General features: G+C 45.7%; 4 protein-coding genes across 5 annotated transcripts; 2 read left to right on the top strand and 2 right to left on the bottom strand.

Annotated features, from left to right (window-relative positions):
* Positions 1-4,508: 4,508 nt before the first annotated feature.
* bysl (bystin-like) lies at positions 4,509-7,994 on the bottom strand. The gene is given in 7 exon segments (NM_001140320.1): positions 4,509-5,447; positions 5,689-5,791; positions 6,264-6,424; positions 6,544-6,677; positions 6,814-6,952; positions 7,212-7,371; positions 7,599-7,994. Coding segments are annotated over 7 exon segments (1,320 nt in total). The 5' UTR covers positions 7,867-7,994; the 3' UTR covers positions 4,509-5,092.
* Positions 7,995-8,205: 211 nt separating this feature from the next.
* med20 (mediator complex subunit 20) lies at positions 8,206-9,922 on the top strand. Its single transcript, NM_001140883.1, is given in 4 exon segments — positions 8,206-8,290; positions 8,609-8,754; positions 8,893-9,146; positions 9,257-9,922. Coding segments are annotated over 4 exon segments (636 nt in total). The 5' UTR covers positions 8,206-8,276; the 3' UTR covers positions 9,479-9,922.
* Positions 9,923-10,251: 329 nt separating this feature from the next.
* On the top strand, positions 10,252-18,388 carry usp49 (ubiquitin specific peptidase 49). 2 transcript variants are annotated; one of them, XM_014132994.2, is made up of 7 exons: positions 10,252-10,398; positions 11,692-11,806; positions 11,991-13,463; positions 13,667-13,877; positions 14,570-14,678; positions 14,938-15,143; positions 15,558-18,388. In XM_014132994.2, exons 3-7 carry the CDS (start codon positions 12,060-12,062, stop codon positions 15,659-15,661), a joined length of 2,034 nt encoding a protein of 677 aa, XP_013988469.1. In that variant the 5' UTR covers positions 10,252-10,398; positions 11,692-11,806; positions 11,991-12,059; the 3' UTR covers positions 15,662-18,388. The 2 variants fall into 2 exon arrangements, with proteins under 2 accessions (XP_013988469.1, XP_013988470.1); XM_014132995.2 differs by lacking the exon at positions 10,252-10,398 and adding an exon at positions 10,408-11,385.
* Positions 18,389-19,338: 950 nt separating this feature from the next.
* On the bottom strand, positions 19,339-26,241 carry tmcc2 (transmembrane and coiled-coil domain family 2). The gene is made up of 5 exons (XM_014132996.2): positions 26,019-26,241; positions 22,723-23,097; positions 21,449-22,065; positions 20,910-21,045; positions 19,339-20,724 (listed from the first exon to the last, which is right to left on the bottom strand). The coding sequence occupies exons 1-5, from the start codon at positions 26,034-26,036 to the stop codon at positions 20,425-20,427; spliced, it is 1,446 nt and encodes a 481-aa protein (XP_013988471.1). The 5' UTR covers positions 26,037-26,241; the 3' UTR covers positions 19,339-20,424.
* Between the last annotated feature and the right edge of the window lie 1,558 nt (positions 26,242-27,799).

The raw sequence follows: 27,799 nt of genomic DNA, 5'->3' as shown, positions 1-27,799 counted from the left end.
GGCACAGCATGCCGGAGGGAAGCCCAGACTCACCCGCCACTGCCGGGGGGTCGTAAGCAGACAGAATAAAAGGATGTTCACATGCCTGTCTGACAGAACCTTCGGGAGGAATTAAGGGTTGGAGTGGAGAGATATACTCCTCCCCCAGGGGTCCATCCGGTAGCACTCAGAACTTACTGAAAAAGCATGGAGCTCACCCACCATCTACATGGAAGTAATCGCTACCAAAAATCACCATCATAGTGAGGTGTTTCAGGGAGGCAGACTTCAAACGGTTCGAAAGGCGGCTTTGCCAAAGCTGCCAAGACCACATCCAGATCCCAGCTCGCCATTGAGGGGTTCCTAGCGGGACGCAGGTGACAAACCCCCTTCATAAAACTGCAGATCAAGGGAAGGCACCCCACTGGCCTGTCCATCCACCCCACATGGCAGACAGATATAGCGGCCAAATACCCTCTCAGTGTAGAGGCTGCCAAGCCCTCATCCAAGAGAGACTGGATGACATACTGCACCCCGCATGACTCGGGCACAACCTCAATACCAGTGCACCAAGAGCAGAGCAACCGCCAGCACAACTGGTATGCCACGGTTGTAGCCGGCGCCCTTGTGCTCTACATGGTGTTCATTTCATCCCCTGTAGTCCTAACATGGACCATTGGTGCCTTTCAGTGGCCAAGCCCACAGACTGAGGCGGTGCGGCCTCGGATGCCACAGAGTTCCCCCGGCCTGAGGGAGCAAGTCCGGTTTCAGGGGAAGTTGCCAAGGTGTCCCACACAACAGGGACAGGAGAAGGCTGAACCAGGGTCGTCTGGGGCAGTATGGGGCCACCAGAAGCAGACGATGCTCTGCCATCCTGGTCCTGTCCAGCACAGCCTGGATCAGGGAAAAAGGGGGGAAATGCGTAAAGCTCCAGCCCTGGCCAATCGTGCGCCAGAGCATCCAAGCCCAGAGGCCCTGGTGGCTCCGACATGGAGTACTACAGGAGGCAGTGTGCATTGTCCAGGGAGGCAAACAGGTCCACCTGCGCCCTCCCGAACTTGTCCCACAGGTGCGGCACCACCTGGGGATGTAGGCTCCAGTCCCAAGGTGGCGGGCCCTCCCTCGAGAGCATATCCGTTGCCACACTCAGGATGCCAGGTGCGTGCTCTGTGTAACAGTGTAGGTTCCGTCCCTCTCTTCGCCCCAACCTGGGCTCGAACCAGGGACCCTTGCACACATCAACAACTGACACCCCACGAAGCAACGTTACCCATCGCGACACAAAAGCCGCAGCCCTTGCAACGCAAGGGGAAACCCTACTTCAAGTCTCAGAGCGAGTGACGTCACCGATTGAAACGCTATTAGCGCGCACCACCGCTAACTAACTAGCCATTTCACATCGGTTACACTCACCCCCCCTTTGACCTCCTCCTTTTCCGCAGCAACCAATGATCCGGGTCAACAGCATCAATGTAACAGTGAAGGTTCCGTCCCTCTCTTCGCCCCAACCCGGGCTCGAACCAGGGACCCTTGCACACATCAACAACTGACACCCCACGAAGCATCGTTACCCATCGCGCCACAAAAGCCGCAGCCCTTGCAACGCAAGGGGAAACCCTACTTCAAGTCTCAGAGCGAGTGACGTCACCGATTGAAACGCTATTAGCGCGCACCACCGCTAACTAACTAGCCATTTCACATCGGTTACATCTGCTCATAGAGACACTAGTCGTCCATGAGCCCAGAGAAGTAGCTCCCGTGCTTTAAGATTGAGGTGGTGGGACCTAGGTCCACCCTGATGGTTGATGTTAGCCACCACTGTGGTGTTGTCCGTTCTCACCAGGACATGTCTCCCCTTCGCATGTGGAAAGAAAGACTGCAGGGCCAGCAGTACAGCTCAGAGCTCTAGTGTATTGATGTGCCTGCCACTCCGAGGGGGTAGCCAACAGCTGCTGGCCAACCTGCCCTTGGTCACACCCCCCCAGCCGATGGGAGGCGTCTGTGCTGACCAGCTCCCGGTGGCACATCCTCAGCATCTCCACCCCACCTGAAAGGAGGGACAGCGCCACCTCAACAATGCCCTGAGGCCCGGTGTGGTCACCCGCAGCTGGCGGTGAAGGTGGGGCTTCGTGTGCAGCCGGTGGGAGCTGAACCACCGTATAAGAGGCCGGAAATGGAGCAGACCTAGAGGAATCAGCAACAAGGCCACCGTCAGCAAGCCCAACAGGCATTGGCAGGTCAGGGCGGATACCACCCGCCCCTGCCGAAAGTGGTCGAGGCAAGATAAGATCGCCTGAACCCTTGGACTGAGTCCAAATATATGCCAATAAAGGCCACCCTCTGGGTGTGCGTCAGATGACTCTTCTTGTCGTTTACAGTAATGCCCAGCCTGCCAATGTGGGTCAGGAGCATGTCTCTGTCTGACAGGACCTCGGTCCTGGTTGGGGCACAAATCAGCCAATCATCCAGGTAATTGAGGATCAACAATCCTGAGGAGTCAACATGAACCGTCTCAGGGTCTCCCGGTCCCTGCGAACCTTATCGGTCTGCTCTAGAATGTCATCAACCCCTGGGCCAAACGTCAGCCCTGGGGTGATGGGGTGAGTGGCAAATGTGCTCTGGAGAGCAGGTGGCAGACGGGATTGGGCCAGCCAGAGATGGCGCCGGGAGGTAACCACCTGCACCATGGCCCGTCCGTTGGCGTGGGCCACATCCCTCTGGAGCAGGGAAAGCAGACGAGACACCTCCATCACTTCCCAGAGGATCTCCTATGTGCCCTCCTGCAGCCAGGAAAACAGAGTCTGCAGGTAGGCCTGCTGAGCCACTGGGGGCTATGAAGCCCCGCTGGCGGCTTCTGATGGCCTGTCAGCCTGGTAGCCCCACTCACGGGGGTGAACAGTGCCAGCATCGCCCCCCAGGAACAGCCTATCACTGGCCAACAGGGAACAGCTGTCCTCGCCATCGAAGCTATCAACCTCCTGACGCAGGGCATGCGCCCTCCATTCAAGGTGGTTCCAGGGGTCCGACTCATGCCCCTGTCCAGGACTGGTAGCAGACGGGCTCTGCCTGCGGTGGCTCCGGCCACGCTTCCTGGGAGGAGTACCGGGTCCAGCCGAGAGACTAACAGCTCGCTGACGCATCACTCCTGGGGGAGCTCGTCCCCAGCCTGAGCCTGGCTGACCCACTCGCGCATGGCCTCCAATCGTGCCATGTGCAGGCGTTCTGAGAACACCACACAAAACAGGCATCCAGTAGGGCGCTTCACCGCCCTCACCGTGTGGCTCAAACCCAGGCAGTGCATACACAAAGTATGCGGATCCCCAGAGGGGATGCCACCATCATACCTGTCACAAAGGGAAGCCTTAAGTTCAGCCAAGCCAACAAGGCCACGGAGCAGGGGTCCGACGCCCTGGGAGAGCTTATGTCGTGACCCGCTTGGAGGAATAGGAACCCGTTGAGAAATAAATGACCCAGTATCTGCAAACACAGGGCCCCTGTGGGAAAAACAGGCAGACAAAAGAACAGCAACATGATAATGGATTTGATTAGTTTTTTGGGGTTTTACGCCAACTGCAATATTACCTACCGGTTTAATGCACACAGAGTCGTAGTGTAATGCTAACGAAACGACAAACCATGGGCAGAAGATACAGATCAACCGCGTGCAGCACTCAAGAGGGGCTGGGCATGTGGCCAGCTGCTCCAGGCTGCAAACAGCCAGTGAGTATACATCCACACAAGATATTACACTTACCAAGCGAACTTCAGAAAGTTTATACCTCAAACCATACGGCCATCCGCCGAGAAAATGAAAGAGAACGTGTGTCGCGGCCATGGGGTCTATATATAGGGGCGGACCCCAGCAGGTGTACACATTTACATTACATTTAAGTCATTTAGCAGACGCTCTTATCCAGAGCGACTTACAAAATGGTGCATTCACCTTATGATATCCAGTGGAACAACCACTTTACAATAGTGCATCTAAATCTTTTAAGGGGGGGGGGTTAGAAGGATTACTTTATCCATACACGGGAGTAAATCCTCACCTCAGATGTATCCCTCCACCGCAGAGTGATACCAATATATTGGAGTGATCCATATAGTGAAACATAACTATCATTTTGATCTCATGGATAGTCAGTCCTTGTATCCATATGTGAGAGTCCTTGTGTATACTATGTATTTGAGAGTGGTTACATTTCTCCTGCCCCATTCCTCAGCTGTTTACCAAATAAAGTGGCAGGGTGTGTGCTTTGTTAGTTTGAATCCCAGACTGCCCCTTTAAAGGGGGCAGATCTGCAGGACTATTCAACATCCATGATCCAGACTTACTATCTCATAGTCAGATTTGTTTTTGGGTAGCGGGAACAGGCATCCATAGGTACGAGTTCTAGCTAGCTGTGAAATGCCCTCTTGTCCCCAACACTGTGGGAATTTCAGAAACGCTCAAGCTGTCACACCTGGCCAGGATACCAGTCAGCATCTCTGGGATTTTTTTGTGAATGGTAGCAATGCAACTTCAGACGTTTCACTTTAAACCAAGGAAATAATTTATTCAAAATGTTAATTTTTACAGTAACATTTGAATAGTATTTTGTATAATTTTCCTTCATTAGCTACTTAACCATGTTACAAACATGCACTCATTGAAAATAGTTTTTTTTCCCACCAAAAGGGTCAGTGTGCTGTTGCTTCTCTAAATTCCTTTGGAAATGTAGGTGTCATACAAACAAGTCAGCTGTAGATTATCTTTACTTGTGAAACTGACATTGCTTCAAAACTAGCAAACACATCTCTATCATTTCCACTCAATAAATGTAATGTATGTTTACAACAGTTATGTATTTCAGTTTGTTAATGACATCCTCACTTGCACATCAGAAAGGAATTCCATAATATCACTTTGATAGTCAGGATGTTGAATGAATGTTAATCTGTAATCCATCTCGTGGCCTTTACTCTTGTCTCCATAGCAATGATAGAGCATTTGGCAGGGGGAAAACAGTTCATACGTGTATGTGTTGTGGGCAGTTTAGTAAATGATGGTACGTTGGGGAGAAAGAGGGGAAAGGTGGGGACTGAGAGGGTGCGGCCTTGCTCAGCTCCATACTCAGTCCATGGCCATTGTGACAGGCATAGCGGTTTCCAGATCACGGGACTCTGAGTTCTGCAGCTCCCGACGGATCTCTGCAGAAATCTGTGGGTGTGTCTGCACCTTAAGTAGCTCCAGTAGAGCAGCCTTCTGTTCGGACGCCAAGTCGGCCTTGTAGCGCTGTGCCAGGGTAAGCAGACTCTGGTGCCACAGCACAGGAAGGACACGCTTCTCACTGCGGAAGGACAGGAAGTGGCCGACCAGGGCATCCAGGACACGGAAGGGCAGGGCGTATTTTTTATCCAGTAAGAGTCGCAGGAAGATGCTGTTGGCTCCATTGTATTCCATCTCTGCCAGTTTCAGCATGGCAGCGCTGCAGAGAGAATCAGTCATTTGTTTACCGCATTATTTTCTGACAAGCCATGCTGTTCTACTACCTTAAATACTGTTGTACCATACATTCACATGAATTCCCACTTACATGATCAGCAACAGTCAAGCTGCCACGGTTAAAAACCAAGTCCCTAGCCAAGTGGCAAGCCGAGCAGTCGCATTAGGGCATCATAGACCTTACAAAATTACACACATAACGCAGGTAAAAGAGTGTCTCTTACCTGGAGTGCAGTACAGGGATTGAGCACTTAGTGAGTATGCTGCCAATGATGATAGCCTCCCTCAGAGTACATGTTCCAGATTCACAGAGCGGGATGAGGATGCCTGAGTGAGAAAAAGAGAAATGTGTGAACACACAGTAACACAAACATATACTAGGTTAAGGGGTACAAAGTCATTACCTGGAAACAAATAGATAAAATACTGTACAACACATAGTACAAATGCACAAGAAATGTTAAAGCTGCAATATGTGACTTTTTGGGCAACCCAACCAAATTCACAAAGAGCTGAAAGAACTTTCTAAATCTGGTTCAGTCTGTGATCTGGTTAGACAATACTGCCACCTAGTGACGATGACTGTATTTTGGCTGATTGCCAAAGTGAACTCAGAACAAAACCCACTAAGTAGTATCCTTGGCAAAAATGTTGAATACCTGACAGATAATGTGTATTATCTTAATTACTTTCACCCCCCATTATTACATCCTGGCAACCATACATTGATTATCAACCAAGCTTTTAAATGATCTACCTGACTATTTCCCCTTTGATACATGTTCTTGATTTGTCTCACCTTTGAACCATGCCCCTGGCTTGAAAAGAGCCTTCTTCAGGGCCATGTACAGGTGGAAGTTTAGTTTTTTATACTCTGCAATGTCATCTCGTATCCTTGGCAGTAGCACCAAGTTGTAGAACCGTTGGGCCATTCGCTCCTTCAGATTGGATGAGAAGATTCTGTTCAGAAAGAAGAAAAATCAAGAGTCGGTCATGAATATCCATAAAGTGCTTTCTAATAATTAAATAAAGGTTTTTAATAGATGTTAACAAATCATCCTGTTAAGTTTTTATCAGACCTTGTTGCCTGGTACATAGCAGCAGCAGTCCAGGTCTCAGGCTCTGTCAAGTACAGAACCTGCTCCCAGTTTGACAGCGCTGGAATGATCTTGAAAGCTTTGGGCAGCTTGCCGCTACGATATCTTGACAGAACCTGGAGCAACCGAAAAAACAAGTTAATAATAGTTGGCAATATTCAGCCTCCGACTGTTCTGACTGAAATCTGATTAAGTGGAAAATAACAGGTGGCCAAGCAAATTAATACAGGAGGTCGCAGGTGCACGGCTTACCTTGTTGACACCTTTGTACACTTCAATGATCCTTGGGTCCAGCTGGGGCATGGGTCTTCCTGACACCTCAGACATCACTGTCCCCACCTCTGTCTGCTTCTCTGTGATCTTCTCCATGATGATGTCTGCTAGAGTTCGTCTGAAAGAAAAACCAGAACAACACTGAGGAAATCCATATTCAGCTACAAAGTTATGATTCTTTTTTGGAAGAGACAACATGAAATTCACTTTTATGGAATGATAGTGCTCTTGTCATTCAATTGAATCTAGGTGTCTTTAACACACAAATTAAATAAAAAGACAAAAAATGGCAAATCATTCATCATCAAGATTTTTCACTGCAATAAAGGTTTTTAGCTCAGTGGTTTGGCACAGCGTTTTGGGGCATCATACTGTACCTCATGGGAGGATTCTTGTTCATGAACATCTGCATAGCTTTCTCATCCTCTGGGTCCACCACCACTTCTGTCCCACAGTTTGCCTCTTCCTCCTCACCGGCCCCGGCTTCACCCAGTGCCGGCCACTCCTCATCAGAGTCTGCATCCTGAGAATCTGGCCCTGTAAGGATATAAGACAACATCCATATTCCATGAAATTGTACCACCAGTATAACTGAGCATAGCACAACACTTCAAGAATAATAATGACTGGAATTGACCTCCATGCAAAAGTTATCAGTAGTCAAGTGTAAAGTAATGTGTGGTTGTTGTGGATAGCTAGCTAGCAAGACAAAAAAACAAAAGCAGATAAGCATTTTCTGGCTTGTAAATCCACCTCAACGTTACCTAAAAAAGTGGCTTGCTTTTTCTTGACCTCTGGTGCCAAACCATATTCTGTCTGTAGTTCTTCTTGTTGGATTCGTGCCTGCTCCAGGATCTTCCTTGATAGGCGTTCGTCCACGTACTCGTCTTCATCTTCTCCCCGTTGATCCCTGGTCTTCACTCGGCCATGTACTCGAACCATATCCCCTTGAAGAATCTGGTCAGCAAGCGCAACCATTCCGTCGCCACTTTTCTCCCCACCTCCTCCTTTGGGCTTCTTCACTTTCGGCATCTGTGCTAGTTTATTATACAGACCTGTTCGAAATGTACTATTAATCTAGCTACCTAGTTTAACAATTCATAAAGTAGCTCATGTGGAAATTCTCACCAAAGTTCCAGTCAACACACGTGCTTTTTTTATCCAACGGAAGTGACGTACTATCGGAGGCGAAACATAATACCAGAGAGATTTAGAAAAGGAAACAGCGCATATGTCTTTGGTATGTATTACTGGATATATTGGAATGTTCCATCTTCAAAAAATGTATATGAACAAAATAAGTGTATTAAAATGTTCTTCGCACGAGAAAAACGTAGGCGCAGACAGATTACCTAATTTCCTCCTAATACCGGAAACAGACAATTTTTCAGCAGGAAGCGTGTTCATTTTCGTAGTAAGAAAATAACAAACGTCTTGAATCAATGGGGGTGACTTGGTGAGATTCTATTGTTTGCTTTTTTTTATCAAACTTGTATCTAACCACTAACAAAATATAAATTGCTAGCTAGCTACGTTACTTATCACACCTGGTATTTTACATGGCCCTAGATCCCATGTGGATCCACATGGAACAGTACACAACTCAATGATCTGTCACCTGGTTGATTTTTCTTCCAAGCTTCCTATCATCATACATCACCATTCAGATCTGACATTGTTTCAATATGTGATTTTTGGAAATCAGTAAGTTAATGCTGAACAATATCTTAATGTTATTAACAGTTATAGTCTGTGTGCTGTCTCCCTTGCTTAGTGTGTGTCAGGTGCCTTTGGCAGAGGGAAAGAGTGTGCAGCAGACAATAGACATTCTGCACAAGAAGTTGGAGCAGTTGGGCGCTGTGAAGCAGGGAAACTTTACTGTGGACTGTGAGACGTACCATGCCACAGGAAATGCCAGCGGTAACTAAAGTTGTACTGCAAAGCTATGACTTAAACAAAATTGTCTTTCATATCCTATCATGTAATCCATTGGACTACATCCTTCAAATACCCACAAGGGGGCAACAACCGTCTTTCTTTTCTCTCGGTTTGTCACAGGCCAGCCCACCAAACTCCTGTATGTGATGCATAACTCAGAAACCCCCCTGAGCTGCTTAGCCCTGTTTGAAGGAGGTCCCTGCCTCACAGCAGATGGAAACTTTGACGTGCTCATGATTAAGCTGAAAAGCCACTTCCAGAACGCCAAGGGACACAAGGTAGAGAGCCGTGGTTCCCGCTACCGCTATTGTGATTTCCTGATAAAGGTTGGAGCAGTAACAATGAGCTCCAGCGCAAGGGGCATTTCAGTAGAGGTGAGTGGTCTGTACATCCAATTATCAAAATGGAGGGTAAAGGGGGTTTTTGATCTGTGTTACACTTTTTCTAAACTGATATCCACGATCAAATCTCTTTATTTGTTTAGGTGGAGTACTGTCCCTGTGTGGTCCCTGGGGACTGCTGGAACCTGATGAAAGAGTTCATGCAAAGCTTTCTGGGCCCCAGCATTCCGGAGCTGCCCTCTGTGTTCGCCACCAAGCCTGAGGGCCTCTATGTGCCCGCGGACTGTGTTGACACCATGACCCAGTACCTGGAGTTGTTCAGCAAAGTGCGCAAACAGCAGGTGCTCCCAGGGACCACGCGTTGACATCTTCATGGCAGCAGGAATGTCCTGGATAATCTCAGATGATAAAGAAGCACCACCAAGAGGACAGCAGTACTTCCTCCACACCCCAACACAAGCAACATGTAATCTTAAACCACAATGTTGTGTAACTTAAATTGTACTGAGTGTCAGTACAGCAACTCAAACTGATCAAAGGATTTCACAACCACTGCAAGGAATATATCATGGCAAAAATGAGAACAAAACCTTACTGGTTGAAGTCTGAACTCTTGAAGGAATAATGCTGTGTCCCAAATGTCTTGTGGATTATCCTTGTGAGTAATTGGTTTAAAGAACCTTCAGTTTAGATACCAATGTTTGATCTGGGCATTATGGTCCTACTAATAGTTGGTTATTTTGATGTAAAAAATTTCTGACAACACTTTGTAACACTGTTTTTTTAAACTCAATAAACCTATGTTTACCTTACTTGATTAAGCTCCTCTTTTTCATAACAATATTTTCGGAAATATATTAGACTTATTAAACATATGCATATTTCGTATCCTGTTGCTGGTGTTTTTCACCAAGTACAGTCCTGTCGTGAATGGTTTATAGGGGACTTTGTCAGCTATTATGAATGGGAAAAGTATGCCAATAATGAATCAGTCTCCAGGTGAAAAGCCATGACTTGTAAAAATGACATTGGGTTTACCAACTGAGCTCATGAGGACTACTATGGGTAATAACAAAAATGGTTTGGTATGGTAATAATAACCATCCGATCAGTTTGGATCTTTTCACGACCATAGTAATGAACGCTACATCCTGTCTGTACCAATGAGAGCTAAAGCTCGACGGAAGAGGGATCAGTTCAATCCAATCAGAATGACTTGATTCCAGGACCGAAATAGTTCGGTTGTCTCGAGGTCTAAAACAGCTTTCGCGTGCAGATGATGGCGGTAAATAGAAGCGAAATTCATTTTGTATTTTTTACAAATACAACAAACAGTTATTTTATGGATCAACTACTGACATTGTCGTGAACTGTTTTGTCAACCTCTGAAAGTTATGGGTTCATGTTACCGTTAGCTAGATAGCTACATTGCAGGTTTTCTGAGAATCAGTGACTTTATTTGTATGTTGACCTCCCGGTGTTTTGTTTGAAGATGTACTCAAAAGTTTATATACGACACATTTAGCTTTGTTTACATTGCGGCTATGTGGATTCTAGCTAGCAAGCTAGCTAGTTAGATGACAAAACCGCAGTGATTGTTTTCCCCCCTCCGTGTAGTCAACCATATCAACTAGAAGTTGTTCAGTGTTCACAAGAGTGGATTTCAGACTAGTCTTTGTTCTGATGGCTAGCAAGCCTAGCTAGCTTAGCAAATGCTAGCCATTAGGCTATTGTTTCCCTGCAATGTGTTAAACTAAATAAATACATTACACCGGTATAAGGGACACCATTGAGGTGTTTTTTTAAAACATTTTCTTTATTTGATCACAATGTCGGCTATTGTACCATTAGCCAAATGATTGAAGAAATACAGTGAATGTGTTATAAAACTTAATCGCCCTAGCTAGCTAACCTTCATAGCTAGCTAGCTTGGTAGTTAACGTTAGCTAACGTTACCAACAAGTAGCTGGATATCTGTCTATTGGCGAGCTAGTTAACGTTATAGCTAATTAAACATGACAATAAGTTGGAACTTGCTAGTTAAGTGAACAAGAACACACTCTCTAACCCGCGTCGAGTGGTCAGCTGGAGTGAGTAGCTAACGTTACATTTTCATTGTGGCACGAGCCGAGACGCCACGTTATATGGCAAAACTGGTGCCAGTTGGCAAGCCAAGATGGAAAACTGCTAACCTAAGTTAGCTAGTTAGTAGTTTGAATCGAACGAAATGATTGGTCGCCAAACCAATGCATGTTGACCAGCAGAAAAAAAAGTATGCAGTTTGATCCCTTTGTTTGTTGTTATGGATAAATCGATTGTTTCTTCGTTTTAAGTCAGACTAATAGTGTTAAACTGCTCAACTCAATTGCCTAACATGATTATGATTTGTTTATAAACTGTGTTAAATTCTGCTAAGAAACTGTCGAGTAAATGTTCAGACTTAGTGAACTAGCTACATGCTTTAAGTTTGTTAGAAACGCATTTGCTTTGCTCAAATGAATGGCTCAATCTGTCAACTGTTATGTAAAAAAAAAAATTCGCTATACAAGCACAACCTCTTTTCCGATTTTATTTTCAGTTTATTCAGGATCCTGAACCAGACATGAGTGAAGCTGATTGATTGCACCTGTGAAGGTCCCTTTGCTTATGTTGAAAGAACACTGACTTAAATCAGCGCACAGTGTTTTTTTACAGTAAGTAAAACAAGCTTACATGGTTTTCAAGTTCATATTCTTAGTCCTCAATCTTTTCCACACCCTACACCAGTCAGTTTACTTTCAAATAGAGAACACATTTTGTATTTAGCATATCTGAAATGAAGCGGTTGATTTCTATCCCTGTGATTTACTGAAGTTGATCTCCTTTTCCCTCCTGCAGGATGAGCTGCTGCTTGGCACAGAGGCGTGTGTCCTGACGCTGTGGGCAGGCACATGTGCATCTGGAGAGATGGACCGCTGTAAGCACGTGGGGCGTCTTCGCCTAGGCCACGAACACTCCATCCTTAACTCACAGAAATGGCGCTGCATGGACTGCTGCACCACCGAGTCAGTGTGGGCCTGTCTCAAGTGCTCTCACGTGGCCTGTGGCCGCTTCATGGAAGAGCACTCCCTCAAACACTTCCAGGAGTCAAACCACCCCCTGGCCATGGAAGTGCGGGAGCTGGACGTCTTCTGCTTCGCCTGTGGAGACTATGTGCTCAACGACAATGCTGAAGGAGACCTCAAGCTCCTGCGGGGGGCGCTCTCCACTGTGCGTAGCCCTGGCAGGCGCTCCCTGCGCTCCTCTGCAGGGGGTGACTGCAACCCCTGGGTGGGCGAGAGCGGGCCCCAGCCTGCCATGCAGACGGCCCTGTGGCACCGAAGGAAGGTGCTGCTGGGGAAGATGCTGCGCCGCTGGAGGAACCGGCAGCAGGAGGAACAGAGCCAGCGGGAGGAGAAACTCGAGCAGGAGAAGGAGGAGGTCCGGCGCCAGAAGAATGAGATGAAGAGGAGACTCATGGGAGAGCTGGCCAATGTGCCGCCCAGGAAGAGTGCCAGGCTGCTCACCCAGGCGCCCCGCTCAACCATCACACTTATCCCCCTGAAGTTCCGCGACCCTCCGGAGCGTCTGCCTCCGCCTAAAAAACCCTCCCTTCTATCCCTGAAGCCCCCCAGCAATGGCAGGACTCGTAAACTCAAAGTACGGAGGTACTACTCCTCCCATAAAGCGACCCGTCGTAGACTGGCCCCGGGGGTCACTGGGCTACGCAACCTTGGGAACACGTGCTACATGAACTCTATCTTACAGGTGCTGAGCCACCTGCAGAAATTCAGGGAGTGCTTCCTCACATTGGACATGTGTGAGAGTGAGGAGCTGCTGGCCAAGACAAACCAGGGTGTGGCTGGGACTGTGGTGGGGAGTGGTAGTGCAGCCACACCAGGCTGCCCTCTGGGACGTGGCATGGGGAAGGCAGCCAGTGGGGGTCTCCCTGCTGTCAGCAAGCAGAGCTCGCCCCCCTGCCTAAACGCAGCAGAGCTGGTCCAGCCCAAGGAGCCGCGATCCTCCACCCGCCAGCAGATGTCACTGTGCCACGAGCTGCACACACTGTTCAGGGTCATGTGGTCTGGCCGATGGTCGTTGGTGTCGCCCTTTGCCATGCTGCACTCTGTGTGGAACCTGATCCCAGCGTTCCGCGGCTACGACCAGCAGGATGCCCAGGAGTTCCTGTGTGAGCTGCTGGACAAGGTGCAGCAAGAGCTGGAGTCAGAGGGCAGCAAGCGCAGGATCGTCATCCCTATCACCCAGAGGAAGCTGTCCAAGCAGGTGCTCAAGGTCCTCAACACGATCTTTCACGGACAGCTACTCAGCCAGGTAAGGGACTCTACTCATTCCCATGACAACAGTACTCAACACATTCATTTAGGTTTGACCTTCAGCACCCTATCATGGCTGAGGGTATTCACTTGTTTATTAATCACAGTTGCAAACCAGGACTTAGCTGTCGGCTCTGTCTGGTTTTTCAAACAATAACCCCTTGGTGAAATGTTTGCTTGGTTATTCCTTTATCCCTCCAGGTGACTTGTCTGTCCTGTAAGCACAAGTCGAACACGGTGGAGCCGTTCTGGGACCTGTCCCTGGAGTTCCCGGAGCGCTACCACAGCACGGAGAAGGGCTCGGCTGCGTCTCTGGCCAACCAGCGCAGCTGCTCCCTCACTGAGATGCTGGCCAAGTTCACTGAGACAGAGGCTCTGGAGGGCAGCATCTATGCTTGCAACCACTGCAACAGTTAGTACTGGGACAGAGACTGTCTGTTAATGGAATAGACAAATCCTCCTGTAGTGTATTTTGCTGTTCTTTTTATTCAGCTATTCGACCAGAATCATGGTTAGGGAAGTAGGCCTATAGAGAGCAATAGTAATGGCGTCTTTTTGTAGGCACTAATGCCGCCATGGTTTGTTGGACAAAGCCTATGGGGAAATTAATGGAGTTTTTGTAGGTTTTAGATACACGCTGAAAATAATGTCTGTGATGAGCACAAGCTTAGGAGATCTTATACATTTTGTTCTATGAGATCTTAATCAACTGAAGTCACTTTTTGAATTTTTAAGCATTTAATTTAAAAAAAGCACAAAGGCGTCATTCATAAAGATCATGTTAACTGACTGATATTATCTCATAGAACAAAACCTATAAGATCTCCTAAGTATGTGTTTTCCCATAGGAATGGCTGAATGAACCCGAGGTAACTAAATTCTGTTTTCAAGGACTACAAGCAGGGGAGCACTATTGTGTGTTTCTCTCATTTCGAGCTAGGTTTTATTTGACTAATTAGCCAATTGATTGATATTGAAAGTGAAACTGAGTTTGTGCTTTTAGGGTAATCACAATATAGTTTTGCTTTTCTAGTGGTTACGTACTGTACCTCCATGTCACACAAATGTTACACGTATGTGACCTGTATGTTTTATAATTGTCAGGGAAAAGACGGAAGACGTCCCACAAGCCCCTGATTCTGTCAGAGGCATGTAAGCAGCTGCTGATCTACCGCCTACCTCAGGTTCTACGGCTGCACCTCAAACGCTTCAGGTTAGCCCCTGAACTTTAGTCCATACTGGTCATTCAGAGCATTTATTACATTTGCAGGAAGCATGTATTCAAACACCCAGTTTGTCTACTGCATTTGAAGACTTGGTCTGCTTACACAGTCAAGATTTACACCCACCGATTGTCTGTCCTTCTTGGTTTCCAAATGTGTGTTATGGTTTAGTTGGTAAGATTGTACATTTCTGCAAGGGGATGTCTTGTAACAAGGACAGGCATAAAACCAATCCCTGTTCTGTGACAGATGGTCAGGCCGGAACCACAGGGAGAAGATTGGCGTCCATGTGGCCTTTGACCAGGTTTTGAACATAGAGCCCTACTGCTGCACAGACTCGGGCCAGTCGGTTCACAGAGAGGGCTACACCTACGACCTGTCTGCTGTAGTCATGCACCACGGGAAAGGCTTTGGCTCAGGGCACTACACGGCATACTGCTACAACACCGAGGGAGGTAAGTGGGACCAAGATACCAGAAACTTGCATCCAAGCTAACAACTCTGTCTTAGAATAGCCTGTAATAACTGTCATAAACGTTTTGCTCCGAATATTTTGTATTTTTATTTTGTATTTTTTTTTTACCTTTATTTAACTCGGCAAGTCAGTTAAGAACAAATACTTATTTTCAATGACGGCCTAGGAACAGTGGATTAACTGCCTTGTTCAGGGACAGAACGACAGATTTTTACCTTGTCAGCTCGGGGATTCGATCTTGCAACCTTTCGGTTACTGGTCCAACGCTCTAACCACTAGGTTACCTGCTGCCCCGTATAACCTGATACTGTGAGATTACATGAGTTGCTGTTGGGACTGTAGGTGGCACAGTTTACCAAGCCGTAACCAGCCCTCTCCCTGTGTGTGTTTCCAGGTTTCTGGGTCCACTGTAATGACTCTGAGATGAACGTGTGCAGTGTGGAGGAGGTGTGCAACACTCAGGCCTACATTTTGTTCTATACCCAGAGGTCTGCCTAGGCCCCTCTCCCTCCTACACCCTAGACCAGGGTGTACTACCTGACTGATGTCTACCTAGTCTGGGGGACTGAGACCTATATCTGTGTCTGTTGCCTAGAGGTCTGCCTGGGCATGTTACACTCCCTCTACCAAGCTACATCCTGGTTTACTCCTAGATTTCCCTTGGCTTGAAACAACTCAGCCCACATTTGTTGAGTCTGGTATGCTAACAGCCATGTGACAGCTACCGAACGTTGTACCACAAGGGAAGGCAATGTTGATCACGGTTAGTTATATATTTCACCAGGTGTCAAAGTGCTTTACATTGTATAGGAGTTAACTTGCCTCATCCTCACCAATGTTTATCTCCCTCCTGGGGTGATGAACACAAGCCATTTGGAACGGAATAGGAAATCTTCTGTGTCTAAACTAATTGAGTTTCCTTTGTGGCTCAGGATCAAAGATTATTAATTGCATCAGGTGATTCAGAGCCTGGGTGGATTACGGCAAGCCTGCAGATACTATCAGACACTCCATAACCAATGTTGCCTAGCCTACCTCTGTTCTGTATTCTCAACCACAATGAGATGTCAGCCAAGGGCATTTTAGTCTCCAACCCAGTGTCATCTGTATCTCACTATGACCTCTCTCGTTCTGACACGTTCTGCTGTGGATATCTCAGGCTTTAAGGCCTTGGTCTGGGCCAACAGAATGAACGGTATATATGGTGTGTAGATATTCCTGTATGTACTCCGTTTCCCTACCTTGAACAGAGGTATGGAGTTGTGTGTCAGAAAGCTACTTTGGAGATGGATGGGAACTGTATTGAGCCAACTGGCGTCATGCTGCACCTTTATGGAGGAGGGGCTTAGGTCATTGATCCCATGATCAATGGGCTCCTTCTGATCTTTTATTGACTTCTATGTCATGTGGCAGCTCTCTTCTCCTCCTACCTTAATTGTAGAGGCTAGTTTAGGCTCTGGTTGGAGTCCGGTGCACTGTAACTCTGTTCATCGGTAGAAATGGATGGAAGAATGAAACAAAGGACTGAGATATTGGAGAGTGTGTTGTTGGGATAATTGTTTGGGTTAAGAGGGGTATCCATTTCACTGGAGTGGAGCACCTGCAAGCAATATATGTGTGACATCATGACATGACATCAAGATAAAATCAGGAATTCTTCAGCTTTGTAATACGTAGTTTTTTCTACTCTGCTGTTTCTATTTGGGGTCTTAGTTTGCCAGGTTCCCAAGAGTTATTGTACTGCTGGTCTTGATATGAATCAAATACACTGAACAAAAATATAAACGCAACATGCAAAAATTTCAAAGATTTTACTGAGTTAGAGTGTACATATAAGGAAATCAGTCAGTTTAAATGAATTCATTAGCCCCTAATCTATGGATTTCACATGACAGAGAATACAGATATGCATCGGTTGGTCACAGATACCTTAAAAAAAAAGTAGGGGTGTGGAACAGAAAACCAGTCAGTATCTGGTGTGAACACTATTTGCCTCATCTCAACACATCTCCTTCGCATAGAATTTATCAGGCTGTTGATTGTGGCCTGTGGAATGTTGTCCCACTCCTCTTCAATGGCTGTGGGAAGTTGCTGGATATTGTCGGGAACTTGAACACGCTGTCGTACACTTCAATCCAGAGCATCCCAAACATGCTCAATGGGTGACATGTCTTGTGCGTAAGCAGGCCATGAAAGAACTGTGGCGTTTTCAGCTTCCAGGAATTCTGTGCAGATCCTTGCGACATGGGGCCGTGCATTATCATACTGAAACATTAGGTGATGGCGGCGGCTGAATGGCACGACAATGGGCTGCAGGATCTCGGCACGGTATCTCTGCATTTAAATTGACGTCGATAAAATGCAATTGTGTTCGTTGTCCTAGCTTATGCCTGCCCATACCATAACCCCACCGCCACTCTGTTCACAAAGTTGAAATCAGCAAACCGCTCACCCACACTATGCCATACACACTGTCTGCCATCTGCCTGGTACAGTTGAAACCGGGATTCATCCGTGAAGAGTACATTTCTCTAGTGTGCCAGTGGCCATGGAAGATTATCATTTGCCCACTGGTCGGTTACGACGCTGAACTGCAGTCAGGTCAAGACCATGGTGTGCATACAGATGAGCTTCTCTGAGACTGTTTCTGACAGTTTGTGTAGAAATTCTTTGGTTGTGCAAACCCACAGTTTCATCTACTTTCCTATAGTCCCTCAACGTGAGACATCTGTAGCTTTGTGTTGTGACAAAACTGCACATTTTAGTGGCCTTTTTATTGTCCCTAGCACATGGTTCACCTGTGTAATGATCATGCTGTTTAATCAGTTTATTGATATGCCACCCCTGTCAGGTGAATGGATTATCTTGGCAAAGGAGAAATCCTCACTAACAGGGATGTGTAAACCAATTTGTGCACAGAATTTGGGAGAAATATGCTTTTGTGTGTATGGAACAGTTCTGGGATCTTTTATTTCCGCTCATGAAACATGGGACCAACACTTTACATGTTGCGTTTATATTTTTGTTCAGTGTACAAAATTCATTTATGTGAACTGTAAAAGTTGGAATAATCTAATGACGATGAATGTCTTACTTTTTAAGGTCAGGTATGGCCTTTCCATTGGCCTGTCATGATCTCTTCTGTATTGTAAAAGCACCTGTCATCAATGTAATTGTCGTATGGGGTTTGCCTGACAATGATTAAAAAACAAGAAAATACTTACATTTTTGTGTGTCACTTGCATATTTTGTTAATGTACTACCAGCTGTACCCTCTTACATTGATGGGCTGTCTTAAACTGGCAGTGTTTCTCACTATATTAGCTTACTGTGTTTTTCGAGAGTACATTTTTCAGGTTCAGTAAAGTTCTTGATTTTGTCGCGGTAACTACTAGCACATCCAATAAGAATTTCCTTGAACATGTATGACCTCCCTTGATCAATTTACAAAAATAATATCCATATCCACAATCCCATAGGTGAGTTTCATCTGCACAAAGGCACCTCCTGGTGGAAAATATGGATATTATTTTTGTAAATTGATCAAGGGAGGTCTAACTGCACCTGGCAACCATGACAAATCGTTCTTTTTAAGGCTCAGTCTTATCCTTTAAGTGTTCCATAGTTAGTTTATTTTGTACTGTTGCTAAGAATAGTGAACTACTAAATTCTGGCAACAGAACAAACATATGTGTTGTCTTTCCCAAACCATTTGAAATCCAATTGGTTACCGTTCACCTGGTCACATATGTGGATTAAAGGATTACAGAATTATTTTTAGAGGCTGTTCACTGCATTACTTTTAGAGGCTGTTACTGCATGTCTGTAAGCACATACAGTATTTTAGATGTGAAACCAATTGTAAATTCAACCCAGCCCACACTGAAATGATGGACACTCGATTAGTAAAAAGATGCACTTATTATAGGTTACTGCTTAAACAAACTGTCTCCTACAGGGAGTTGATATACAAACCTTTAGCTTGAACAAGCCTGGAGTTCAATTTTGCAGGGGAGTACATTGAGGGACTGTCTTTGAAATTAGTACCTTTTTCATGATACAGATTACAGGTCATCACTGATTACGTAGTATTATTCTTCTCTCTGTAGTCGATACTGTAAGATGTACACAGTTCCATGAGAACCATCCGACTTTCCAATATCATGCAACATTAGCATAGTTTCAGAATTGATTTATTAAGAATGGAACAGAGTTGTGATGGAGTTAGCAAACTGGATAGAAATATGGAAGCAATGGTCAAACATGCTGTGGATCTGACATTACATAGATTCTTAGCTGCTCTACAACAGTGGTTATGAAATGGCATTGATGCTCAGAATAGCTAATAGATAATTCAGTAGTTGTGAGGATCCATCTCACCAGAATACGTCCTGGACCTCCAAAGTTGTTCTTTACATCACACATAAGAGACGAAAACGATTGATGCACCCAAAAAGTGTAGTTAAAACACCAGAAGTGATTTAGTTGACTGTTTTAGAATTAATATGGAGAGGAACATTTAGGTACAAACTGTCTATAGACAACAGAATAGTGAGAAAAGAGCAAAGTGTATTTTTGTTGGTGTTGGAATGTTACTCATGCCAAGTGCATCACATAGGTATAAATGCACAAGTGAGGACATGCATGAGTAGTACATACCCTAACATTCAGCAAAAAAGCAATCCTTTTGCTTAGCCATGTCCTCCAAATATACAAATGGCTCAATACAAAGGAACTTTAACAGCAAACGTGGTTTAGCAAAGCATAATTTGTTATTCTATCTATTATCACTTTTAAGTGTAGGCCTATACTACAATTTTTTGAGATTTCAACATTAATTCTCATATTGTAATGAAATCATAGTGACTACGATGGTGAGTTGACGCCACTAGATTAGTCAAGAGAAAGAGCAAATGCTTGAGTTGCCAAGCGACCAGGCAGATAGTTTCTCGGGTTCCTTGTAATCACCATTAAATCACCTCCTAAAAAGTCTCTCTCAACCAAAAATGGCCACCATCTGCCATCCAAAGGGAGTCTTCCTCAGTTACTTTGTAAAAAAAGGTTTTGTGCCTTATAACACTCATAAGTACAACTCTCCAAGCATAAACCCTATGAAAAAAAGTGCAACGGTTTTCTTTCAGAAATATGACTGAGTTCCAGACTTTTAGTTTGTCTGGGGCAGCTTAGTGTATCAATCTGGTCCCTCTATCCACATCCTGGTCACTCAGACACAGGGGAGTGGGTGATTGGCTGTGGGGAGCTCAGCTGGGCAGTAGCCACAGCTCCAGGAAGTCCCAGTGCTTCCAGAGGATGAACAGGAAAAGGGCCAGCATGATTGTTGCGGCCACCCGTGCTCGGGTCTTCATGAGTGGGGTGATGAAGTTGGCCAGGGTGGAGACAAAGACCAGCACTACAGCCATGAGTGCCAGGATGATGTTGATGAGTTTGCCCAGTAAGGCGCGGGCGTTGGCGTTCTCCACACCCTCCAACTGCACCACCTGCTGCTGCTGCTGCTGGAGCTCCAACTTAGTGATGCGAGTCAGGCACGACTCCACTGCTTCCTGCATGTATACACACCACACAAACAAACACACACACACACACACACACACACACACACACACACACACACACACACACACACACACACAAAGTTACAACAGAATTAGGGGCTAATTTCTGGAGTCATACAGAAAAGGTATTGTGCTATCTTAGTACATATTATACTGTAAATCCAAGTATCTACCTGAATGTCTCTGGCTCTCTCATAGGACTGGTAGGCCACTTTCTCCTCTATGCTGGCCAGCTCCTGTTTCAGATTAGTCATCTCATTCTGGTGCAGCTCTGTCAAGTCATTCAGCTGCTCTTCCAGTCGCTCGTACCTAAAAAGAAAGATAGGTAAAAATGTATGTATAATTTAGACCAGCAAAGTGAAGACCAATTCAGCGAGTTAGAGAAAGATTTGTACATATTTATTGTGTTTTCAAGGTGTCTCTCAATCCACTTAATTTGAGAATCGATTTGATGTGTTAAAGCAACTACTTCTGATTTTGACAATTTGAAATGTACCAAACCTGTTGTACCAGTTTTACTGACCTATTTAATTATCCTCATGAATATCATTCAGCATAAATCATGTAGAGTGAAAACACTGAACATGATTTACACTGCTGGCCTGAAACAAGCTAAAAGCAAATCAGTTTGTTCAGCAGTTAGTGTGAGAACAATGTATACCACCAACTCTCATTTCATGCTCTGTGTCTTGGCCTAGGTGTTGGTCTGTACCTGTATCTCTCCTCCTGTAGGCACTGGGTCATGTAGGAGTAGTCACTCTGCAGCTGACTCTTCATGTCCTCGATGGCGTCCTCCATGTGGGCCTGGCTGGCCTTGATCTCCTGCAGGCCTTCCAGCAGAGTGTCCCAGGAGCTGTGGATGTGGTGGTGGTGGTGGTGGTGGTGCCCTTCCAGTCTGGGGCTCCCCAGGCCAGCCTGCCCATGCCCCGACATCCCACCTCCTCCCCCGGCCCAACCTGAGTGACTGCCTGGCGCTGAGCCAGAGGAGGCACTGGAGCACTCGTCGTCGCTGCCGTACTTGGGGCTGGAGACCAGGGTGGCACTGCCACTCAGGGCTCTTTGTGCAGGCACATCTTCCGAGTGCCCTCCCACCCCATCCTCTATGAGGTGGGAAATGTTGTCTGCACTGCCAAATTTGTTGCGGATCAAGCTGGCGAACTCCCGTGGCTTAGACACCACAGCTCCTTTGACCCCTTCCACCCCTCCTTTGACCCCATCCACCATACCCCCGCCAAAGCCATGGAACCCTGCTCGTACATTGGCCCCCATGTCCTTCAGCCCCTGCTGCATGTCCCGCAGCACATCCTTAGGCTGACGAGCTGGACCATTCTATAAGGAGGGTAGAGGGAGGACGGGGGATGGAAGATGAGAGGGAGAAATTAAAATAAATGGGGCAGGGGGAAGAGGAAGGAAATAGATTGACAGGATGTGAAGGAGCAGTAGATATATGGATGGAGAAGTGGGGAGAAAGGGATGGAAATAAAAGTGGCATGGTGGAGGTGAGACGACAGAGAATGGAGATCAGAGAACATAAACACATCAATAAGAGGTAACAGTCTGAACCAAATACTCATATAATCTAGTTAGGAATAGGGTTGGGTAAGTATACGATAATACTGTATACCAATGTATTTTGAAGTACTGGTGATGTGATTTACAATACCATGGAAACAGTCAATATTTGTACTTTTTAAATAAATACCTGCAATCAATGTGTGTAGTGGTTGAAAAATAAAGCTAATCATTCTTATTTGTTTTTCTATTATACAAGTTTTTCTTTAGATAGTGACATCTCATGTCTTGTTTTTTCAAACCCAGGTATTGAAATAGGTATTTTTGACTACCCGCTGTTATGGAACTACTTCCACAAAAATTATATGGGAATCAATATGGTAATGTAGATACCGTCCAACCCTACTTAGAAAGTGACAATGTATCATCTCGTCAGAAATCTGCAGTCAGGGTAAAACACACACACACACTCACCTGCTCTATCTCCTTCAGCTTCTTGTGGTAGTGATCTAGCTTCTTGTGCAGGTGGGCGATGGTCTGTGCAGACTTCTGGTTCTTCTTCTCAAACACCTGTTTGATGCGCGAGGCCTGCAGCTTGTCTGCGTTGTGGGCCAGCTTCAGGTACTCAGCTACGTTGTCATCTCGCGCCTCCTGTTCTATGCGAATCTGCTCAGTGATCTTCAGGATCTTCTGCTGCAGGTGCTCCAGAGCGAGCCGCGTTCGCTGAGGATCGACGACTCCTGAACCTTCAGACCCCACCCCGGCCCCGTCCAAGCTGATGTTACTGTCAGAGCCACCATGGCTGGCTGAGGGGGGCGGGCACAATGTTGTCACTTCGCTTTTATCCAGCTAAGCAGGGAAGGGGGGGTAACAGAGTGCACAGACAGAAAGAAAGTGGTTGCCATGATTGATGTAAAGTTACCACTCTCAAATTCATAAACAGTGCTATGGATGCAAGGACTGACCATCTAGCCATGTTTGGAGGCTATACAGTGTTTGTTTACATTTACATTGTTTAGTGTATATTTTGGGTTCTGATAGGGAACGACAGTTGAACCAAACTCATGAGGCATTTATATATTTTATCTTCAAGAAATCAATGGGTATATATCATTAATTTATTATACCAAAAATGGATGTAGTAACTAAGGACACTAGCTTTAATAAACAGATCTCATTCCCATCAAGGTTTACTCAATAAAAGTGTTTTCACAATGCATACTGTAAATGTAAACGCAAAATATATACACTACATGACCAGAAGTATGTGGACACCTGCTCGTCGAACATCTCATTCCAAAATCCTGGCCATTAATATGGAGTTAGTCCCCCCGTTGCTGCTATAACAGCCTCCACTCTTCTGGGAAGGCTTTCCACTTGATGTTGGAACATTGCTGCAGGGACTTGCTTCCATTCAGCCACACAAGAGCATTAGTGAGGTCAGGCACTGATATTGGGCAATTAGTCCTGGCTCAAAGTTGGTGTACCAAATCATCCCAAAGGTGTTCGATGGGGTTGTCAAGTCAAGTTCTTCCACACCGATCTCGACAAACCATTTCTGTATGGACCTCGCTTTGTGCACGGGGGCATTGTCATGCTGAAACAGGAAAGGGCCTTCCCCAAACTGTTGCCACAAAGTTTGAAGCACAAAATCGTCTAGAATGTAATTGTATGCTGTAGCGTTAAGATTTCCCTTCATTGGAACTAAGTGGTCTAACCCGAAACATGAAAAACAGCCCCAGACCATTATTCCTCCTCCACCAAACTTTAGTTGGCACTATGCATTGGGGGTGAACTGCCAGATGGTGAGGCGTGATTCATCAGTCCAGTGAACGAGTTTCCACTGCTCCAGAGTCCAATGGCGACGAGCTTTACACCACTCCAGCCGAGGCTTGGCATTGCGCATGGTGATCTTATACTTGTGCAAGGCTGCTCAGCCATGGAAACACATTTCCTAAAGCTCTCGACGAACAGTTATTGTGCTGACATTGCTTCCAGAGGCAGTTTGGAACTCGGTGGTGAGTGTTGCAACCGAGGACAGGCGATTTTTACGCGCTATGCATTTCAGCACTCGGTGGTCCCGTTCTGTGTGCTTGTGTGGCCTACCACTTCGCAGCTGAGCCGTTGTTGCTCTTAGACATTTCCACTTCACAATAACAGCACTTACAGTTGACCGGGGCAGCTCTAGCAGGGCAGGAATTTGTCAAACTCGCTTGTTGGAAAGGTGGCATCCTATGACAGTGCCACATTGAAAGTCACTGAGCTCTTTAGTAAGGCCATTCTACTGCCAATGTTTGTCTATGGAGATTGCATGGCTGTGTGCTCGATTTTATACACCTGTCAGCAATGGGTGGGGCTGAAATAGCCAAATCCACTAATTTTAAGGGGCATCCACATACTTTTGTATATATCGTGTATATTTTAATTCACATGAATATCTTAACACATTGCCCTGATGATGGTGATGATGAGGGTTAGGCCTAAGACAATGATGCATACCATGATAATTAGCTATTTTAGTTAATAAAACACAACAGTCGCCTGCTTTGTATAAAAATCTGCACTACCAATTCTATCCTTTTGAAGCTTGTGTGATGTATGATTTAGTGGTGTGATGCTGCATGACATAAGCCTGGGGGGGTACTCCATCACTTCTACCCTGCAACGTGGCAGGCAGCTCAACAAACAATGGAGGTCTAATCTCCCTCAGTGATGAACCTCGTAACAAGATCTAACTGAAAGACATAACCATCTGTGGACTGTTTACATAGGATGAAAAAACATCTAGTTGTTTCTGATGGGAGATTTGTTGTGTTTAATTATTACCCCCTGTTGACTGGGAAGACATCACAACATCACTGTCACCAACCCCAGCATAGCAGACAGGAACTAGGGAAGACAACTGACACCACACATCTCTCAGTGAGTGCTACCCTAATTCACCTGGTCAGGCCACTGAGGATTTATTACCATTTTCCTAGCATGTGAAAGAGGTCTCAGATATGCCCAACGGCCCTGAACTATTTTCCAACAGATCCACTGACAAGCAAGGCGACACTTTAACAAAGTAGGTTACAATCAGGTAGCTGCATTGGAACATAAGCATAGGATTTTAAAGGACAAATGACTGCAGGCACTACAATACCAGGATATTCATCTATTCATTTTATTCCAATGAGAGCTAAAGCTTATGTAGTTACAGACTGGATGAAGAAGGGAAGAAATACACAATGTTCCTTCCTCTCTGGATGGATAATAAGACAAAAATAACACACACACACACACACACACACACACACACACACACACACACACACACACACACACACACACACACACACACACACACACACACACACACACACACACACACACACACACACACACACACACACACACACACACACACACACACACACACACACACACACACACAGCAATGACCGATGTTCCAGGAAACCAGAGCAGAAGCAGGGGGATGACAGACGGCTATGGCATAAAAAAAAGGGGTCTTCACATATGAGGAGGAGACATGCACCGTGTCAATGAGAATGGACATCAACATAAAAGGATGATGAGACAAAACCTGTGCAGTGACAGATTCATTTGAGAACATTACCATACTGTTTAATCCAAGATTGGCAGTGCCACTGCAGGTCTATGTTGGAGGCCCATCCTTCTCCCCCCCACCCCCCCACCCTCCCCTTGGTCACACAAGACCCCCTCTCCTCAATGTCACTCCCCTCCCCAATGTCTGCCTATCGCCTTACCAGAGCTTCATGCTCCATTGTTGATAGCAAAGATGTCTGCAGCCTCCCTGTCTTCCATCTCTCTTTCTCTCGTTCTGTGCTCCTGCTCTCTTTTGTATATTGTACGCTCGCTCTGTCTGCCTCTGCGTCTCTCTCTTTCTTTCCCTCCCTCTCTTTCCCCTTCTCAAACGTTAGCCACCCTCCTCTATCGCAGCTGTGTGAGCTGAGTCACAGATGATGGGGGGGGACAGTTTAGCGCACGCGTGCATGTGACTGTGTGGGCTGAGACCAGGGAAGCATAGAGGGGGAGGGGGGATGGGAGAACAGAAGGGCTTGTGTCAGGACCTATCGCAGCCCCTTCATCCCTTAAACCCTGAATATACACCGCCCCACGCATGTTTATGGAGGGCTGCTGCAGTGGTTTGTTAAGATTGTGGAGCTACGACCAGGCTTAAAAATGAGTGCCCTATCTTCAGTGTCCCACGATGCAGCATTATACAGGCCGATATACAATGAAAACCATTTTCATAAAAAAGGAAAATAGAAATACACACTGGTTATAGTGTGCTTGGTGAGGGTTTCCAAAACAGAGAAGTAATAATAGTCTCTTTGTGATGGATGGGTTCATATTTGATGCCCTTATTTCTTATCTATGTATTTATTTCTTGTGGTAAGGGGTTGTGGAGTCTGTAGGGATTTGGAGGGTTGCCAGGAGCTCTCCTCAGACTTCCTGAATTGAAGAGTTGGGGAAAAGGGGGATGTAGTTATTGTCATCTTGACAACAAGTTGGTCACCAAGGCACAATAACTTTAGTACCTGGCTTGAGGATTTCACCACTTTGATGACAATGCTTTAAATACAATATTTTTCTCTCTTTTTCAGATTGACAATGGATGACTTTGACTTTGTCAAATTATTGAATTACTCATTTTGATACATTTTACATTTACATTTTAGTCATTTAGCAGACGCTCTTATCCAGAGCAACTTACAGTAGTGAATGCATACATTTCATACAATTTCATTTTTTTTTTTTGTTCCTGTGCTGGCCCCCCGTGGGAATCGAACCCACAACCCTGGCGTTGCAAACACCATGCTCTACCAACTGAGCTACAGGGAAGGCTTACATCATGTTTGATACATTACTTATTACTGATAGCCTATGTCTCACACAGTCATGCTTACATTCTCTGTTATGTTTATAACATAATTCGTTTTTATTGAGGGTTCTTTATGAATAAGCACCATAAAGGTTTTTATTTTTTGGATTCAAATTTATTTTCAACAATATACAATAACCTACACACATACTGGAGGATCATATCACAGATATCAGCAATCATGAAAATCCACACTAAAGTTCACATCACCATTCCTTGTTCCTTAACAGATTCTACCCACAATCCATAAGACTGAACAATTAATTAAATGGCCACCCGGACTATTTACATTGACCTCCCCTCTCCATTTGTTTTTACACTGCTGCTACTCGCTGTTCATTCTGTAGGCATAGTCACTTACCTACATGTACAAATTACCTCTAACCTGTACCCCCGCACACTGACCTAGTACCGGTACCCCCTGTATATAGTCTCGTTATTGTTATGTTTTTGTGTTACTTAAAAAAAAAATTACTTTCGCTTATTTGGTAAATATTTTCTTAACTCTTCTTGAACTGCACTGTTGGTTAAGGGCTTGTAAGTAAGTATTTCACAGTGAGGTCTACACCTGTTGTATTCGGCGCATGTGACAAATAAGGTTTGATTTGATTTGCATCCCCCTTTTCCCCAACCCTTCAATTC

The sequence above is a fragment of the Salmo salar genome, chromosome ssa12, assembly GCF_905237065.1.
Source record: "Salmo salar chromosome ssa12, Ssal_v3.1, whole genome shotgun sequence".
Lineage (NCBI taxonomy): Eukaryota > Metazoa > Chordata > Actinopteri > Salmoniformes > Salmonidae > Salmo > Salmo salar.
The sequence above is the reverse complement of the archived record's forward strand: the minus strand, read 5'-3'. Positions and strand labels throughout refer to the sequence as shown.

Excerpts from the sequence above, each read along its gene's own strand:
- tmcc2 (XM_014132996.2), bottom strand. Across the intron at positions 22,066-22,722 it reads AGCTGAAGGAGATAGAGCAG|AATGGTCCAGCTCGTCAGCC; the intron begins GTGAGTGTGTGT and ends CCCTCCTTATAG. Across the intron at positions 21,046-21,448 it reads CTACAGGAGGAGAGATACAG|GTACGAGCGACTGGAAGAGC; the intron begins GTACAGACCAAC and ends CTTTCTTTTTAG.
- usp49 (XM_014132994.2), top strand. The coding sequence starts at position 12,060 with ATGGACCGCTGTAAGCACGTGGGGCGTCTTCGCCTAGGCCACGAACAC. Across the intron at positions 13,464-13,666 it reads ACGGACAGCTACTCAGCCAG|GTGACTTGTCTGTCCTGTAA; the intron begins GTAAGGGACTCT and ends TTATCCCTCCAG. Across the intron at positions 13,878-14,569 it reads TGCTTGCAACCACTGCAACA|GGAAAAGACGGAAGACGTCC; the intron begins GTTAGTACTGGG and ends TATAATTGTCAG.